Below are 16,135 nucleotides of genomic sequence, written 5' to 3' on the forward strand. Positions count from 1 at the left end.
TAAAGAGATATAACCAGAATCAGTGTTACATACAAAGTAATATTCTAACAAAAACAATACAGTTATCAAATAATTCATTAGAGAATAAAATTGTTATACAAAAAGAGAAATGCTGCCTTTTTATCACTTCAGAACAGCAAATAAGAAGGCAACATTAAGAAAAGTGCACAGCAGAAAAGAATTGTTCACTTTTCTGAAAAAGTTGAATTTTTCTTCAGACATCAGGCTTTTGTCTGGAAACATATTGTGTTAGGATTGCTCATTCTCTCCCAGATCAGTCTCTTCTTGCATTAGTTCCTAGTAAGGCGCTTACTCTGACATGTAGGAACGATACATCAGGGCCACGATAATTGCTGCTATTGCCGGTATCACCCAGTTGGACCATGAACTGGAAAGAAGTTTTTGAAGCAGCAGTTTAGGAAGTGACAACCAGCAAGTTCAAGAAAAAAAAAAGTTATTGCTTAAAGAATTCCTTCCTCCCCGCCCCAACAAATACTTCAAAGATAGGGCAACAGAACACCTGGGATGGCCAGTAATACTCTAGCCAAGTAAAAAGCTTGTACTGTTAAGGCTTTGTAACAGACCTTACAAGAAATATGTTTACTAGAGAAGAGTAGGACCCCAGACAAATTTAAAGCCATGGTGTGCTGCTCAGAACATCATTCATTCAAAATGAAGTAGCAGCATCAGATGACACTTTCAAGCACCCAAGCTCCCCACTCAGAGGAGCATGGAACAGTCCTCTGAGGTTTCAGCAATAGGTGATTGTCAGCATGATAAAACTTTTTTTATAAACTTTGATGCAGTGGTGTTCCAAAGTGGTTGTTCCCCCTTCCCAATTCTGACAGATTTTCCATCTTACAGACACAATCCTTTCATTTCCCTTAGATGCAACAGTTGTAGCAGATTTTAAAAGTGAGGCATCCACATCGGTGAAAGTCAGCAATGGCACCAAGTGTCTTCTATTCACCTGACAGCCTCCAGAAATGAAGGCTTGTGCAACATAAACCATTTGGTATAGACTGATACATCTCGACATGAGAAAAAAATCTAGACAATAAGCTAAAATGCCTGTAAAGTGGTACATAGATGCCAACTTGGACTTTACATAGAACAGAAATTTTCATGCACCATCCTCTGACATTTAATCTTCCAGCAGAAAGAAGCTATACAGCTTTTTAAGCTTCAGAAACAGAATAATGAGGAAGTTTAAGTTTGACATCAGGTGTCATACTATACCTGGAATTAGACTGAACAGTGGTAATAAGAGTTTCCTGGAAAGCAAAGCATAAAAAGTTACTTGTATCAGGCAGACATCTCTCTCCATCTTAACTAGCCCCTCAATTTCTCAAAACTCATTAAGTGGGACTAATTTAAAAACAACTCAGTGCACTGCATTTGGAAAGCATTTTCTTTTCTTTCCTATAGCAGACTGTTGTGTTAGAAGCTAGCTAGCAGCAGTTTCTACAGTCCACACTGTATCAAGAGTTATTAAAAAAATACCATCACAAGGGATTTTCCTGCAAGTTTTCCATGAAGCTAACTTCAACCTCAGGTTACATATGAAAAGTTTTAGATGCCTAGAAGACAAAGATCCCTTACTTGCCTAAAATCTAATTGAAAAGACTCTGAATCAATACACAAATATTTCTTATACGGAACCTACATGAAGAAAGCTACTAATTTGTATCCACAAGGCTTATTAAACTCTTTTCTTAGTGTTGTGTTTCAGATTGCATAAGAATCAGTCAAATTATTACAGTTGTTTCTGACATAGATTTGGACTTTCTGTTCAGTTTCCATAGAAAATGAAGCATGACAAGCTCAAATCCCAGTTTAGTACATGTGCACAATTTATATGAAGACTTACTAACTTGAATACTCCTAAACACACATGGCCCTAGGTGCGTTTAAAAGATACAAGCACTAAAATTGTACTTAAATTTTGTGGTACAAGATCCATCACTAAAAAATAAATTGCTTCAGTATCAGAATATTTGCAATTCATTTAGAGAGCAGAAGATTCCTAACAGCCTCTCCTAGGTTCAAACAGTCTACTCTTTTTCCAAGCCCCCAAATTATCATTGGTTTACACATGACAAATACCATGTTTAAAAGAGTAAGACTCAGGTGATTACATTTATATTGGTTTTGTAAACACCTTCATGAAAAACTAATCCCAAAGCCAAACAAGGTAGAATAACTTGTGCCCACACTATCAAGGCTAACACCTACAACAGACTTGCCACATCCAGGGCTGGGGGATGGTACCCCCCCACACACCAAGACAGCAAGAAGAATATGTCCCAGCTCATCAAAACCTGTTTTTAAACAGTGTGACACTAGACATGTACACTGAGGGTACTTCAAATACAGTGCAAGGATGAGGAGGACACCTGAAAGCACATGACTTTCTGACAGCTCCTACAGAGCAAAGGCACAGGGCCTAATCTGTCATGCTACGCACCCACAGCTCAATGCAAAGTGAAACTGTCTTATCAGCTACACCCACATGTCTTGCTGAAGGGAAGTGCTCCAGCTTCCTTCTGGAATGATGAAACACACACATGTAGCGCAGATAACTACAACCAGCACTAAAACAAGGGAATAAGACAAATATGAGTGTAGTAAATAGTCATCTGGATACGTCTTAACTCCAAACTGATCATACTTTGGCCAAATTAATATTCTAAGTGGCTCAGTTTAGTAAGTTCCTGTGAGCTTAATCAAGGGATTGTATACTACAACTTGCACTGAGCAGCCTGTGTCTCAGTTGCATTTATGGTTGCTGCTCTTACAGCTTAAGTGTAAGCTTCCCTAAATTTCAAAAGAAATCTGAAAACAGCTGTTATTCTTGGTGGGAAGAATCTCTTAATTCCAGTCACCACTCCATTTCTTATTTTTATTAGTGTACTAGTTCCAGTCCTTAATTAATAATAAAATTAGTAATTGCTATAGCAAACATTTCAGTGTATCTACGAGTATTTCTTTCTTTCCTGTATCTTATTCATACTATTGGAAGATCTTACAAAAGTGATTGTTTCTTTAAAAGTAATCCCTCAAACCACAAGAGTGAGATCCTATACCTACTACGCTATAATACTATACTACTATACTATTAAAAAGTAATCTTCGACTATTTCCTACGTGGACTACTGTTCTGTTAAGCCAGCCATGAGCAAAGCAAAACATCCTCTATACACACAGCAGCAACTGTACAAATTAATCCCCAACGCACTTAGTCTTTTAAGGGACATATGAATTTTGTGAGTTTCACCGTTGAGTGCCGACAGAATTTCATTCTATTGAAGACAGGGAAAAAAGTAGAAAATAAGTGTAATACTGCATTGACAGGACACTCAGCAAAATCTGCTGAAACAGTCTGGAAGCAAACAGTATTTTCACCTTGAAAAGGGTTCACAATTGCAAATTAACTGATCTATAATACAGCAATCAAATGCCTCTACATTCTTTATCTACTAGTGTTACCAATATAGCAAGCATCACATTTTTTCATCACACTTATTAGTTTAATCCATTATGTCTACAAACTGCTTTTTTTCTTAAACTGAATACAAGAAAGCCATTGACTGATTCTAGACTCACCTTTTTGCTAGAGTGTAATACCATCACATTTAGTAACCTCTTGGTTTGAAGTCCCACAAATTAAAGAAAAGAACAGCTGAGAGGAAGAATAAATTGAAGCCAGATCAACAGGTTTAAGAGATTTATGACCTGAAACACTACACTTTAACCAAGTTGAATTATTTTTGCCTCGGGGGGGTATACCATTTAGAGAGACACCCTCCCTAATGCCTAAAGGAAACAACGTGGCATTTCAAGAAACACACTTACTGTTGGTTTCTGAAGCTTCCCTCTATCATCCTGCAGGAAAACAAGCAAAAAAAAAAAACTTAGACAGAACCCCAAAGCATTCAAATAACATTTATCACTAAATTCTGTGTGTGATTCTGTTCTGTTAATGTGTACCTATTTTTTACCTAGGAAACAGACTTGCAGAAGAGCAGATGTCACTGTATGATTTTGAGCCACCATAAAGCAAGATCACTTCCTTAAATACTTCCCAGTATACAATAAAGAAGTGAAACCTGAGTCTCCAACATATTTCATTATTTCTTTGCCCATGTTTTTGCATTTCCTTTGTCTCTAAACAGTACACATAACCTTGTCTTATACACTGATTACAATCAGTTTACTTCTATGTAGTCTACTCATATTATCGTGCAAAGTCACCTAACCAGTTTTGGTCCAATGTCCAGCACAAAGGTCACAAATTCTATGGATCAAATCCATGAAGTCTTAAATGAAATAGTCACATTAATTACAAAAAAGCCCAACAGTATATAATCCTGACAGCGCTGTATTTTTACATTAAACTATCAAGCTGTTTGTTTCGTATCAAATGAAAACAGGCACTTGTCAAACAAGGACCAACCAGACTGGTAGCCAGGCTAAGAACAAATTTACTGGCATCAGCTGCCATCTGGAACAGATGACAAGCCTGCAAAGTTACAAATGTGCATCAGAGTCGAATTATTTCTTATTAGGAGAAGCTACACTATTAATACTTATCAAGGGAGGACCTAAGACAGATACAAGATCAGGAATCTTACTGTGAAATATGCTACTCAAGACAGTGATATTTATCCCAAATGCAAGACAAAACATAGACAAAACAGATAGAAGAGGAAAAGAGAAGAGGCAGAGATGGGCAGTAAAGATGGGCACATGAGGAGCCTAAGTCTCTAACAAGTGGTTTTCAACTACTAAGATGCAGGAGAGCTTAAATAAGGCCTATCTGAAGGAAGTAGAGGCAGCAGCTCTGTAACTAGAAAGAAATCCTTCAAAGCTTGAGGGAGCAGAAAGGTGCTTGTTAAAAGCACATGAAACAGTAAGGACAGTATATATATATACACACACACACACACACACTATATATATATATAGTAGAGAAAGTGACAGGTGATCCAGTGGGAAGTGATCATAAACAACCCTGACAACTGCAAGTAGGGAACACTGATATGGCATAAAATGGGGGGACCCAGAGAGTGGGAAGACAGAGCATCAAACTAGAAATAAGATGCTTAGAGTAACCATTTTCTAAATATACAAATGAAGAGCCAGGATTGTACTTTTGGATCCAGATGGAAGCCTGGCATCTATATTTACAATGATGAAAGGATGAAAGTGGCTGTTAGTAATCACTCTACATATTGACATAAGGAAATGCCTAGACATTCTGCCATAGCACCTTCAGGGGTTATAGAGTCTCATCATAAAGTTCACAGGGTACACCAGAAATGTCACGATTCCATATTCAGTTTATTAAAGAACTAAGTTGTAAAATATTTCAAAGCAGCAAACTTTTAGATGCGACCATCCTTATCAAATCCCTTGACATTGGGGGAGCCTATCTCCAGTCCAGGTCCATTCACAAAGAGCTGCAGGGCTGGCATCCAACCAAACTAGCAGCTCTCCTTTACTCTTAAGTAAATTACCAGAGAAATAACTAGATGCAAAAACACTATAGTAAACAGCAAGTACTGGTACTCTCACATACTCACCGGATGAAGTTCCCCAACAATAAAGCTTTCTGACAGTGTCCTTGCATCTGTGGAATGGCCAACATCTTCAAAATTCTCAGTAGCATCTCCCCCAGCTTGCTCCCTGAGGACCTCTTCACCACCCGGGTGCTGCAATTTTTAAATGAGTTTGAATTTGTTACTGAAAACCATTCCACATTCTAAAAATGGAAATTTTTCATTTCTACATTTCTAAAAATAATAAAAAAAATTGTCATTGCAAAATCAGCTGCTAGACTTTTTAGAGCAAACATAAGCCTCTCTGAATAACTAGAGAGCTTTATGAATTCTCTGAAGCCAAAACCAAGGAAGCTAAGTTTCTACTACATCAGTGATAGAGCTGTAGGAGGAATTCCTCCTAACAACTAGCATTAAGAATGTTAGGGGAATCAGTCAGGGAACGTTAGGGGAAACAGCCCAACTATTACCTAAAGTTACATTCCATGTTCATTTTCATTTCTGCAAGAAATGTGTATTTTTATCCAAGCAATGCTTTCTACAGAAAAAGGCTAAAAGCCAAAAGGAGTAAGTTGCAAGATGAGATGTTAGAACAGTTATCTCCCAGTATCTCCTAATACTTCAACCCATCACTATTGCATTAAACTAAACCCCTGTTCTCCATTGACTTTTATTATTCCTCAGGGTGCATATTTGGAATTGCATGCAGTTCCACATTTCCACCCATCAAATAACTCTGTACGTACTGCAAGATATATCACATCTTCCAGTTCAGTGAATTTTCTCAGCTTCAAGTTACTCATTTACTTAACGGATAAGTAACACACCATAAAAATTCACCACTCAACTTTTAAGTAGCAAACTACTACATAAACACCAGGAATGATTAGGTAAGCAAGTTGAAAACACTGCTGCTACTGCCTTGGATTAAGGCAACTGTGAAAGAAGTACCAACACTTTACCAGTGACAGAGGAAATAAGGTTTTGGAGCCTCAATTCCATTTTTAATGCTTCTGACTACAGAGTCTGAAGTGATGAAAATAGGCTAAAGTTCTACTATTTAGAGTCATCTTGCCTGGAGTACAGCTGAACAGAAAGGCTACGCTTAGACAGTAGATGAAAAAAATGGCATAAACACTTCTGCTAGTCTAGGCAACTCGGGTTAGCATTTATTTCAAATCCACCATGTTAACTTGTCAATCCTTCTCTTCCAACAGAAATAAAACTTGTTCATACAGATCAGGAAGACACTGTTAATACCAATTTCCAGCAGTACCAGAACTCCAAAACTTGAACCTTTGTATTAAAGGCGGACATTTATTTTAATAGACTGAGAAAGCTATGGTTTAAAAAAAAACAAAACAAACCCCAACCCAAAACAATCCAACACTTTTTTCTAAAGAGCCAAGACACCACACCTAGAAAGGTAAGGGATCCCTACCATGACTAAGCAAAAGCAATATTAAGGAATTGATAGAGATTAGGCAGAGCAGCTGAGCCAAAAAAGGTTAAAAGAGTGTATGCAGCATAAAGATTATGCAAGAAGACGTGCAGATATGGCATGCTCACCAAAATCCTGCTCTTGAATCTATTCTGATAAGTATTCAGGGTAAGGACTAGAAAAAAACTGAGGGATCACTCAAATTCAGTGCCTTGAAATGTACAGTACATTTAAGAAGCTGAACTTGGGTCTAACAGGCTCTCCCAGATATTGCCACAACTAAATTTTCAACTAATTCCTTCAGCAACGTGGAGTTTGGATTTGGCAGTGGGAGGGGGGAGGACACCATGATAAAGAATTCTGCTCCCCAAAACAGAAAAGTATATGTAGCATCTTCAGCAGAAAAGGCAGCAAAACTCCTTGGAAAACATGCTTACCAAACAAGATACCAACAAGTAGAAAAAGGCACCAAAGTTAAACTACCCATAAAGCACCTGTAGCCTAAGTAGCATGTAGTATCATACTCATGCATTGCAATGAGCCCAAACCCTACTCATACATGTAAATAGCACTTACTCCATGAAGTTGTCAAGAACATGGTTTACACTAGTTCCCCCAAAAATCCACCAGCTGAACAACTAGATACCTACGCGTATAACTGCATCTACATTAAAACTATTTCACAGAGTACGTTAACAAACCGCCTGCAGGTTTGTTTGCTGACTACAGAACGAGGATACACCAAATTCTCCCAAAACCCCTCTCTTGTGTGGCACTAGAAAGCAATCATGTAGCAATATGGGCAGCTTCACTGAGGCACTCCAGTTTTTCTCTGTAGAATTAGATTTTGGTCTAATTAGTACTTGATCCCTCTGTCTACAAAACCCACAATATTAATGTCAACACAGTGACTGCGACCAACCCTATCAGTGCCTATCGCACATCAGCTGAAGGGGACAAACTCATCCTGACCTCTGCCACCACAGCTGGAAAACTGGTAGCATTTTTTCCCGCACATCAGCAAGACTAAGGTAGAGAGAATTACACAGTTCCCAGCTTAAACCACCTAGCAGATGATGTTACTAGACATACATAAAAGTACTTTGAAACTAAACACTTTTCTTTTAGATGGCACCTCTGCTTAAAGATGCAAATTTGCAAACCCTCCGCAAACAACTAGCAGGTAATACAAGCAACTAATGAAAAGACTTCACCTCCCCTAATGAAAGGGAGCAATTGTAATGTCCCAAAGGGCAAGGAGTGACTTTTCTACCAAAAGCTGAGCATTTTCCACGGTTGGATGAGTTTCTCAAAGTTTGTTCATACAGGGCTTCTGTTGACACTTCTGTACAGTAAACAAAGCTTGCTACCACAATTTCTACTTTAACGAAGAGCCTCTGGATAGACCCTGGAACCGGAAAGCCCAGGAGACTACAGATAATGACTCCTAAACCAAAATCCTGCTGATACAAATAACTAAAGTATTTTTGCAGGTAAAATTGTAGTTCGAGGGAAATTAAAAACCTTTTGCAGATAAGTTTAGCTAGTCTAGCTCATTCCTAGAACATTCACAATATAACAACATAAATATTGGTTACATGTGCAACAGAAGTCTGCACAAAGGCAGCACTAGTCTGTAGCACAGGCTAATTCCTAACAGCAGAACATTAGAAAGTTTTAGATAAAGCAAATAAGCCGTTAAACTCACTGCTCTCATCTGGGTCAGAAGTCTGTGATTACTTCATCCTGAACGCCTATCTCCCCCTTGCTAGAGTCATGCAACTTTCTTGGTACCATAGTTCAAGACTCTATTAAAGTATAACTATCTTAATTCACAATTCCTGTCCCGTCCCCCTTCCCATACTGGGAGAATCAAGTCTAGGGTCCAATTTAACTTTTGGGGAGATTAGCAAAGGTCTCCACCAATGGCAGTCTTTAATTCAAGTCTCTAAATTCAAGTTTTGCTTTCTGCACTACAGGGAATAAGAAGCAGAAAGGAGCAGCAAGAGAGCCAGAAACACCCGGCGAACCTCAGCTTTATTGTGCAAGACAGACTAACGCTTGTTTAAGACCACTTTCATGTAGTCTGAAGAGTCCTCCAAATTATTTCCATCACCTCCTTAAGTTACAGCACAGAAGTTCTGTACTCATATAAAATTTTAGAAGCCTAGAAGAGTAGAGCTTTTTATGAGAGTCTGTTTTTGAAAACCATCATCAGGGTGTTAGATGAACTGTTAAAGAAATACCCGGTAGCTGGGTGCCCATGTCCTCGCTTACAAAACAATTACAGCTTGCAGCTCCTTTCATAAAGGGTGCTAAGAAGTGCTGTTTTTCAAAGTCTTTTCAAATCTTCCTGCAAGCTTCATCAGAGCTTAAGGAAGTGATAACACTGGTTTTAATCCTTGGGCTGCAAGGTTGTGCAATAAAAATTCACATGGTACATTGACAGACTACAAAACATGCTAGTACTGGCACCTTTCAATGTAAGCTGTTCATTACTTCAAACACAGAAGGTATTATGCTACTCCTCCACAATATCATCATACTAGATAAATGCAACTTATGACATAGGGGAGAGAACATCTATTTGTTTGTCTGCACTTTATTTGATCAGCGTTACAAAACACATTTTGTAGGAGCTGCCTGTTCTGTTTAGAAACAGTGCTATGAAAGCACAAATTCACACCTTATGAAAAACCCATTTTCAGTTGCCATTAATACTTTCACTAAATTATAAGACCACCAACAATTGAAGTAACCTGAATAAAGTCTGCATGAGATGAATATTAAATATATACCATAGTTAGTTCCCAGAATAAGGAATTGCTCTCAGGTAGAGACGTTCCTATTCTTGCTAGCTTCTCTGCCTAGCTTATGGAATCCAACCAAGTTCCTACAAAAGCCGTAAGGAGGACTCACCACAATGGGAAGTACATCAAGACACTGATCATTTCATTCTTATTTTATAGGCCCAGCTACTCTTGTTTAGCTCATTATGTCAAAACTTGACTAGTGGGATTGCTTTATTAAACTATGGAGAAATACTATCAAGCATTATCAACATACTTAATCCATTAATTGACGTTTAATATTATTCACAGACATAATTATCTGTAATACAGATATTGGCATAAGATCCTGCTGTAAGTATACAGGCATTTCTACTAGCTTTTTCCCTGAAATTATGAAAAGGTTTCCCAAATTTTCTGTAATACAGGGCTGACAGCCTTTGAATGAAAAAGATAATATACAAGTTTCTGATCTCAAGAATAGTCTTTCATGACCAGAGCTTTCAGATATTGCACTGCAAAAGCTGAGGTCTGTGGATCTCCTCTCCTAGAGGATATACTTTGAAAAACAAAGAAAATTCAGAGATATATATTCAAGTTATAAAGTCTTCCTAAGACCTGTTATTTAAAAAAAAAACAGTTATAAAAAATGCAATTGCAGGAATCTTCATCTTCAGTAACCCCTAGGATAAGGTGTCAAAGATCACAATCCTTTCCTCCTCCAGTGCTTTGTCTGTATTTTACATGATCTTTTTTTAAGCCTTCTCCTTAGGAACCCAAGCTAATATAGTCAAGACTATGCAATGCCTCCACTCCTTTTCAGCCTCACCACACCCAACACATACACATTACCACCCCCAGTCCACTTAATATCTAACTTCACCCAAGTGTTCACAGAAGCTGATGGTTCCCAAAAAGCAAACACGTGTCATTAAACATCTACAAGCTTTATGAAGAGACAACAGCTGGACAAAGGAAATACACCCTCTAAGTACTGCAGTGGAATGAAAAGCAGCAGCATGCTTTCACTTACTAGGCATGAGAGCATCCAGGATGAAGCATTGCAAAGTTTTCAACTTCAGGATCAGTAAGAAAATATTTCAATAGGTTAATGCAATGGCTGGAAAGATTACTTGTTGAATTAAGAAATGGAACTGGTGAAGTCAGCTTCTGTTCCCAGTTCTTCACTCCCTACTAAACTGATACGTTTACTTATTTACTACTTGGGAAAAGTAGGAGTGAGGTGATGCTTTAGCAGTGCATCCTTTTTAGTACTACTGGACTCATTTTAGTAGCCCACATTTAATTCTTGAAATATTTTAAGCTTTACTTCTCACAGTTCCTTGTAGGAGTAGAAAAACTGTGTTTGACCAATAATACTATTGAAACAGCTAATGTAATCCCCACTTCACTGAGAAGTTTTTACCATACTCCAGAACACACCAGCAAGAGGCTATGTCCAATTTCTCCTCACCAGTCTCATGTAAATGCCCCTGTGTGTCAAACAGTGTTGAGAGAATTAGCATATCACTTGATAAATTAACCAGGTATCAAAAGCATTTAAAAAAAGGTTAAAAAAATTGTCCTATGAAATATTTTAATCCAAGGGTTCCATCCCAAAAATCACCAACACAATGAACATGAAAATATCCAAGAGCTTTCCTTAGGAGTATAGTTTCATTTACTTTGTTGAAAACAGTTATCCAGTCTGACTCATATTCTGACGTAATAAACGAATAAGATTCAGATTTTCAAATTTCAGCTCCAAAACCAGCCATATAACACTGAAAGCTGTTTAGTGTGAGGCTAAATTTTGACCCACATATACTAGAGTGCACCAGACATCCCACAATTGTCCAAGAAACAACTATTTAACTGCTTAGAGACAAACTGAATTCTTTTGATATGTTGCTGAATTAGCAACATTGTCCTGAAGGCTCAAATGAAGACTTTCTTGGAGAAATTTGTACTAGGTAGTGCCTCCTAATATTTACCAATTTCATCGCATGTACTGGATTTTTTTATCAAGTTTGGTGGGTTTTTTTTTTCTTGTGTTGCGTTAGGTTTAAGATTTTTTGGAGGGCGTGTTGGGGGACGTTACCCCCACCCTGATCTGGAAGCACTTATACAGCTATATATCAACGAAAACTGATCAAGTTTCCAAGAACAGCTACTTCAATTTCTCAGGCTGCATGAAAAACTGCATTATCCTCCAGGGCTTCTGTAATTAGGCCTTGCCTTTGCCTGCATAACCAAACAAGCATTTCCATAACTAAAGGATAAGCCAGACCAGGGACACAGCTAGCTGAAAAATAATCAAGAAAGAGTCAGTAGATCAGTTGCACAACCCGCCTTGCTGAAAAGCCAAATAATTTGTGCTGGCACGCAGCCTAAGAACCAAATACTACTTGTGTCAACACTGCCTTTGAAAAATTGCTTGTCGACCTCTTATTTGCACAGTGCTCAATTTATACTTTAATTTTCAAGCATTTAAAACTACAAAAATCAAAATGGGGCTACAGCACTACAGAGGCTTGAATTCTGCCATGTCACTAATTTCTTTGAGAATACAGTTCAGATTGGTAATGTAAATCTATAATAACACTTTTCAGTCGGATGCTAGATCTTTGCAGATAATAGGGGTGAGGGAGAACACTCAAAATATCACTAATAAATCCTAGCTACATTTAATACTGAAAAAAAATTGCTCAGCAGTTGCATTTCTGTATCTCCACAGAAGAATGTTTTAGTGCAGTAATTAAACCGCTGCTTTATTAACCATGACTATCAATGATTACATCAATTGTTCACCATCCCCAAGTGACCGAGAACATCAATCGTTAACGGGGAGGGGGGGAGGGACGGAACAAAAAAAAACCACTACAGTGGTCGGCCCGATCCCTGTACTCTACCAGAGTTAGAACTTCTGCAGCTTCGCGGTTCCGCGTGGCATGCCCACGCTGAGCGCATGAGGACAGCGGTGACACCACAAAGTCTTTGGAGAACTTCGGCTTCTACAACGGCAGAAAGTTTAAAGGCAGGGGCAGGGAGACAGCAGTCCCTAACAGCTGATTACACGCGAGTGGGGGCCGGCAAGCCCGGCACACTCGTGTTTCTCCCGCCCGAGCGCAGCCCGGGGGGCGGCCGCTGCCCCGCCGGGGCGCCGGGAGCGCGCCCCCGCTGTCAGAGCCACCCCCAACGGCCGCCGGCCCCGCGATCCCACGGGCGCCATACGGCTGCCTCTCCAGAGCACTATCGCGGCAGGCCGGGGGCGGCAGCCTGCTGTGCCGCACCCGGCTCCCGTCCGCGGGAGGCCGACGAGAGTCTGCAAGGGGCAGCCCCCGCCCCGCCCCTGCCGCCGCGCCCCAGCACGCAGCGGGGGGAGCCGGGGGAGCCAGCCGGTAAAGCCCCGCCGGCCTGAGGGGCTCGAGGGGCGCTGGCATCCGCAGCGCCCCGGCAGCGCGGCGCCGGGCTCCCTACCTCTCCTTCGCCCTCCCCGGGCACCCACCTCGTCCAGAAACTTAGTGACATCGTAGATGCGGTGGTGCAGGATGATCCAGGTGCTCTGGCTGTTGTTGTGCTTCTGCACCTCCTCCAGCCGGTAGTACCGGCCCCGCCACGACTCGCCCCCGGCCTCGCTGGAGCCCACCATGTCCCCCACGGCACGACGCTATCGACAGTCACGACTCCGCCACAGACTCTGGCCCCTCTCCCAGGCGCGCACGCCGACCGGAGCCCGGCCGCAAGCCTATCACCGCCCGGCTCCGCCCCACCCTTCCGCCCGCCTCTCCCTCCCTGACGGCTTCTGATTGGCGGAGCGCAATGCCTTTCAAAGAAGGCGTCAGGCCGGCGACCGAGGCGGCCGTGGGGTAGGGACTTGCGGTGTGGGTCCGCGGTCTCGTGCTCCGCCTTCTCCCCCCGCCGCGGGCGTGAGCGGCTCCCTCCACGTGACCAGCCACCAGTCACGTGCCGCGCGGGGTCCCGCTGCTGCGGGCGGGTGCGAACGGCGCCCGGGCGGTGCCCGCGGGCGTCTTCCAGGCCGGCGCCGGTCTGCGAACCCGCAGGTTTCTTACCCCCGCAGGGGACGAAACGTGGTGGGAGGGGAGGTTACCCCAGCGCTCGTCGCCTCTGGCAGCGGCTGGCCGCGGGGAACGCCCGGCAGCGTAGCGACGTGCTGATCATGTGCCGCCTCTTCCCTTTCGTCCCGGCGGCTGCCGGCTCTCCGTGCCCTCGGCCGCCCCGTGCGCGGCGCCTCCGCCCCGCCCCCTCGGTGTGCGGCGGTCGCTCGCGCCGCAGGCGGGAGACGCGCGGGTGCCTCGGCGTGAGGGAGCCCGGCGGGGGCGGCCCGGGGAGCGGCCCTGCCGGTAGTGCTTCCTTAACGGCGCCTCGGCACCGCTCGACTGTCGCCGGAGCCCCTCACCCTGCCTTGGGAGAGCTCTTCCGCGGGCCTTGAGCCCGGCCTTCCCTGTGATACCCGCCTGCCCTGTTGCCGGCTGGGCTGTGGGTGCAGGGAGCAGTGCCTTCCCCTTCCCTCGGTGACGCCCTTTCACTCACCCACCCATCCACCCAGCTCCCTGTGTTCCTTCAGTTTTGCTTAAGCTGAAACCTGGTGCCATCGCTCTTGGCCCCAGGTGTGTCTGATGGCCTTGTTTGGTGGCTGGGCCAGAACGGGTCCTGTCCCCGTCACGGCAGCACTCGGTGCTGGGCCGCGCCCGTGCGCCGCTTGGGTCCCGCAACAGCGATAGCCCCGCTCCAGTGTGATTAGAGGCCAGGGGGGTTCTCTGTGGGGTTTGTTTACAGCGTAACTTCAGTGACATAAAGTTTACCCAATGTAACCTGTTGAGACCCCTTTCCTCAAAGCTGGTGGTTCGGTAGTTGTTTTGTACCCTGTGGATGTACTGTTGATTATCGATGTGCAGGGCAGCTTCATATTTCCTTGCTGAATGCCACCACAGTCTGCAGATCCCATCTCCAGTTCATTACAGTCAGCCTAATGGGAAGAGTAGCTACTGTCCCTCACAGCTGGGTGTCGTTCTCAGCTTTAATAAGATCATTACTGAAAATAACAAAATTTGCCGCCAAGCTCTGATTTACCTGTCTGTTCTGACAGAAAACCAGCAATAGCCATTCTCTGACTGATGTCCCATTTAGCTTAGCAGGAGCTCTGTGGTGGTTTCAAGTTAATGTTTTGTGGTTGGCAGCACCTAAAGATGTAATTTCTCCCACACACATTAAATTCTTCTACTTGTACAGACAGCAGTCAGGTTTATTTCCTATGATTTATAACTGGTTGTTCTATGTTAACTGGTACTTCTCTCTTTATCCTCTTGCCTGAAGGGAGAAGCCATTTGCAAGCACTCTGTCCCATTAGCTTTTAAGATGACTGGGAAGTTTTAACTTAATGTTGAATACAGCCAGTCGTTCCCACAGGGGAATTGGCCAGGAACAGCAAGCGGATCACTGGAGTGTTGCAGCATGTGTTTTACAACATCCTTGCCACAAAAAAAAAACAAGTTGGCCATTTAGGATTCTTTTAAACATTATGAAAGCTGAGGGCCCAGCCTTTCTTTTCTATGTTGCAAATGAACAAGATTTTTTTCTCATTTGTTTAAAATGGTCCTTTCTCTTAAGCTGTAGCTTTTGGAATTCTCTGATGAAGTGATAATCTTGGCTGGCATTTCAAAATATTCTACTTTTCATGATTGCTAGAAAAAACTTGAAATGTGTTTTACTTTAAGGGTAAGAAACAAGGAAACATTATTTTCTTTAAAATTACAGTTATAAAACACTGATCTTGTGATTTTTCTAGGATATTACTGAAGTTTATATTTTTAATGTGTTACACTGTAAGCAAAGCAAAATCAGAACAGCAAGGTTACCTTTGACATTGTTCCCCCAAAAATGTTTCCAGTTCATCATGTTTTGATAACGATTTGCAAAATTGCTTTTCAGGTGAATACCTGCTGACTTCATAAAACTTGGAAACAAAATATTTGTTGCTGTCTTCACTGTGCTGGTAAGACCACTTCCAAAAAGGGTTTTAGGGTTTGGAGTGGGGAGAACTATTAAAACAGCTTTTTCAGGTGTGCAGTGTTTGTTCCTGGCTTTTCATAACAAACAGACTTTCTACCTGCCTGTTTTTCTTTGAAACACTTGGATTGAGAAAGGTGCTATAGTTAACAGATGTATTTTCTTTAAAAAATGACATGTTAGATGTTCTTTTTTGTCATAAATATTCTAGTTCCTTTACACTGAGCCTGGCCTGTGCTGCAATACATAGGAGCATACAACAGGCATCCAACAGGCCAGGTAACAGGCATAACTTCACATTACTCCCACTCACA

At 42.0% G+C, this 16,135-nt stretch overlaps 1 protein-coding gene across 1 annotated transcript; it reads right to left on the reverse strand.

Moving 5' to 3' along the window:
• Positions 1-309: 309 nt before the first annotated feature.
• Positions 310-13,443, reverse strand: CYB5A (cytochrome b5 type A; the record flags this gene model as incomplete). The annotated part of the gene is made up of 5 exons (XM_082014666.1): positions 310-388; positions 1,240-1,274; positions 3,856-3,885; positions 5,586-5,714; positions 13,300-13,443. 5 exons carry the CDS (start codon positions 13,441-13,443, stop codon positions 310-312), a joined length of 417 nt encoding a protein of 138 aa, XP_081870792.1.
• Between the last annotated feature and the right edge of the window lie 2,692 nt (positions 13,444-16,135).

Source organism: Phaethon aethereus, assembly GCF_964289735.1.
Source record: "Phaethon aethereus genome assembly, chromosome: 2".
Classification (NCBI taxonomy): domain Eukaryota; kingdom Metazoa; phylum Chordata; class Aves; order Phaethontiformes; family Phaethontidae; genus Phaethon; species Phaethon aethereus.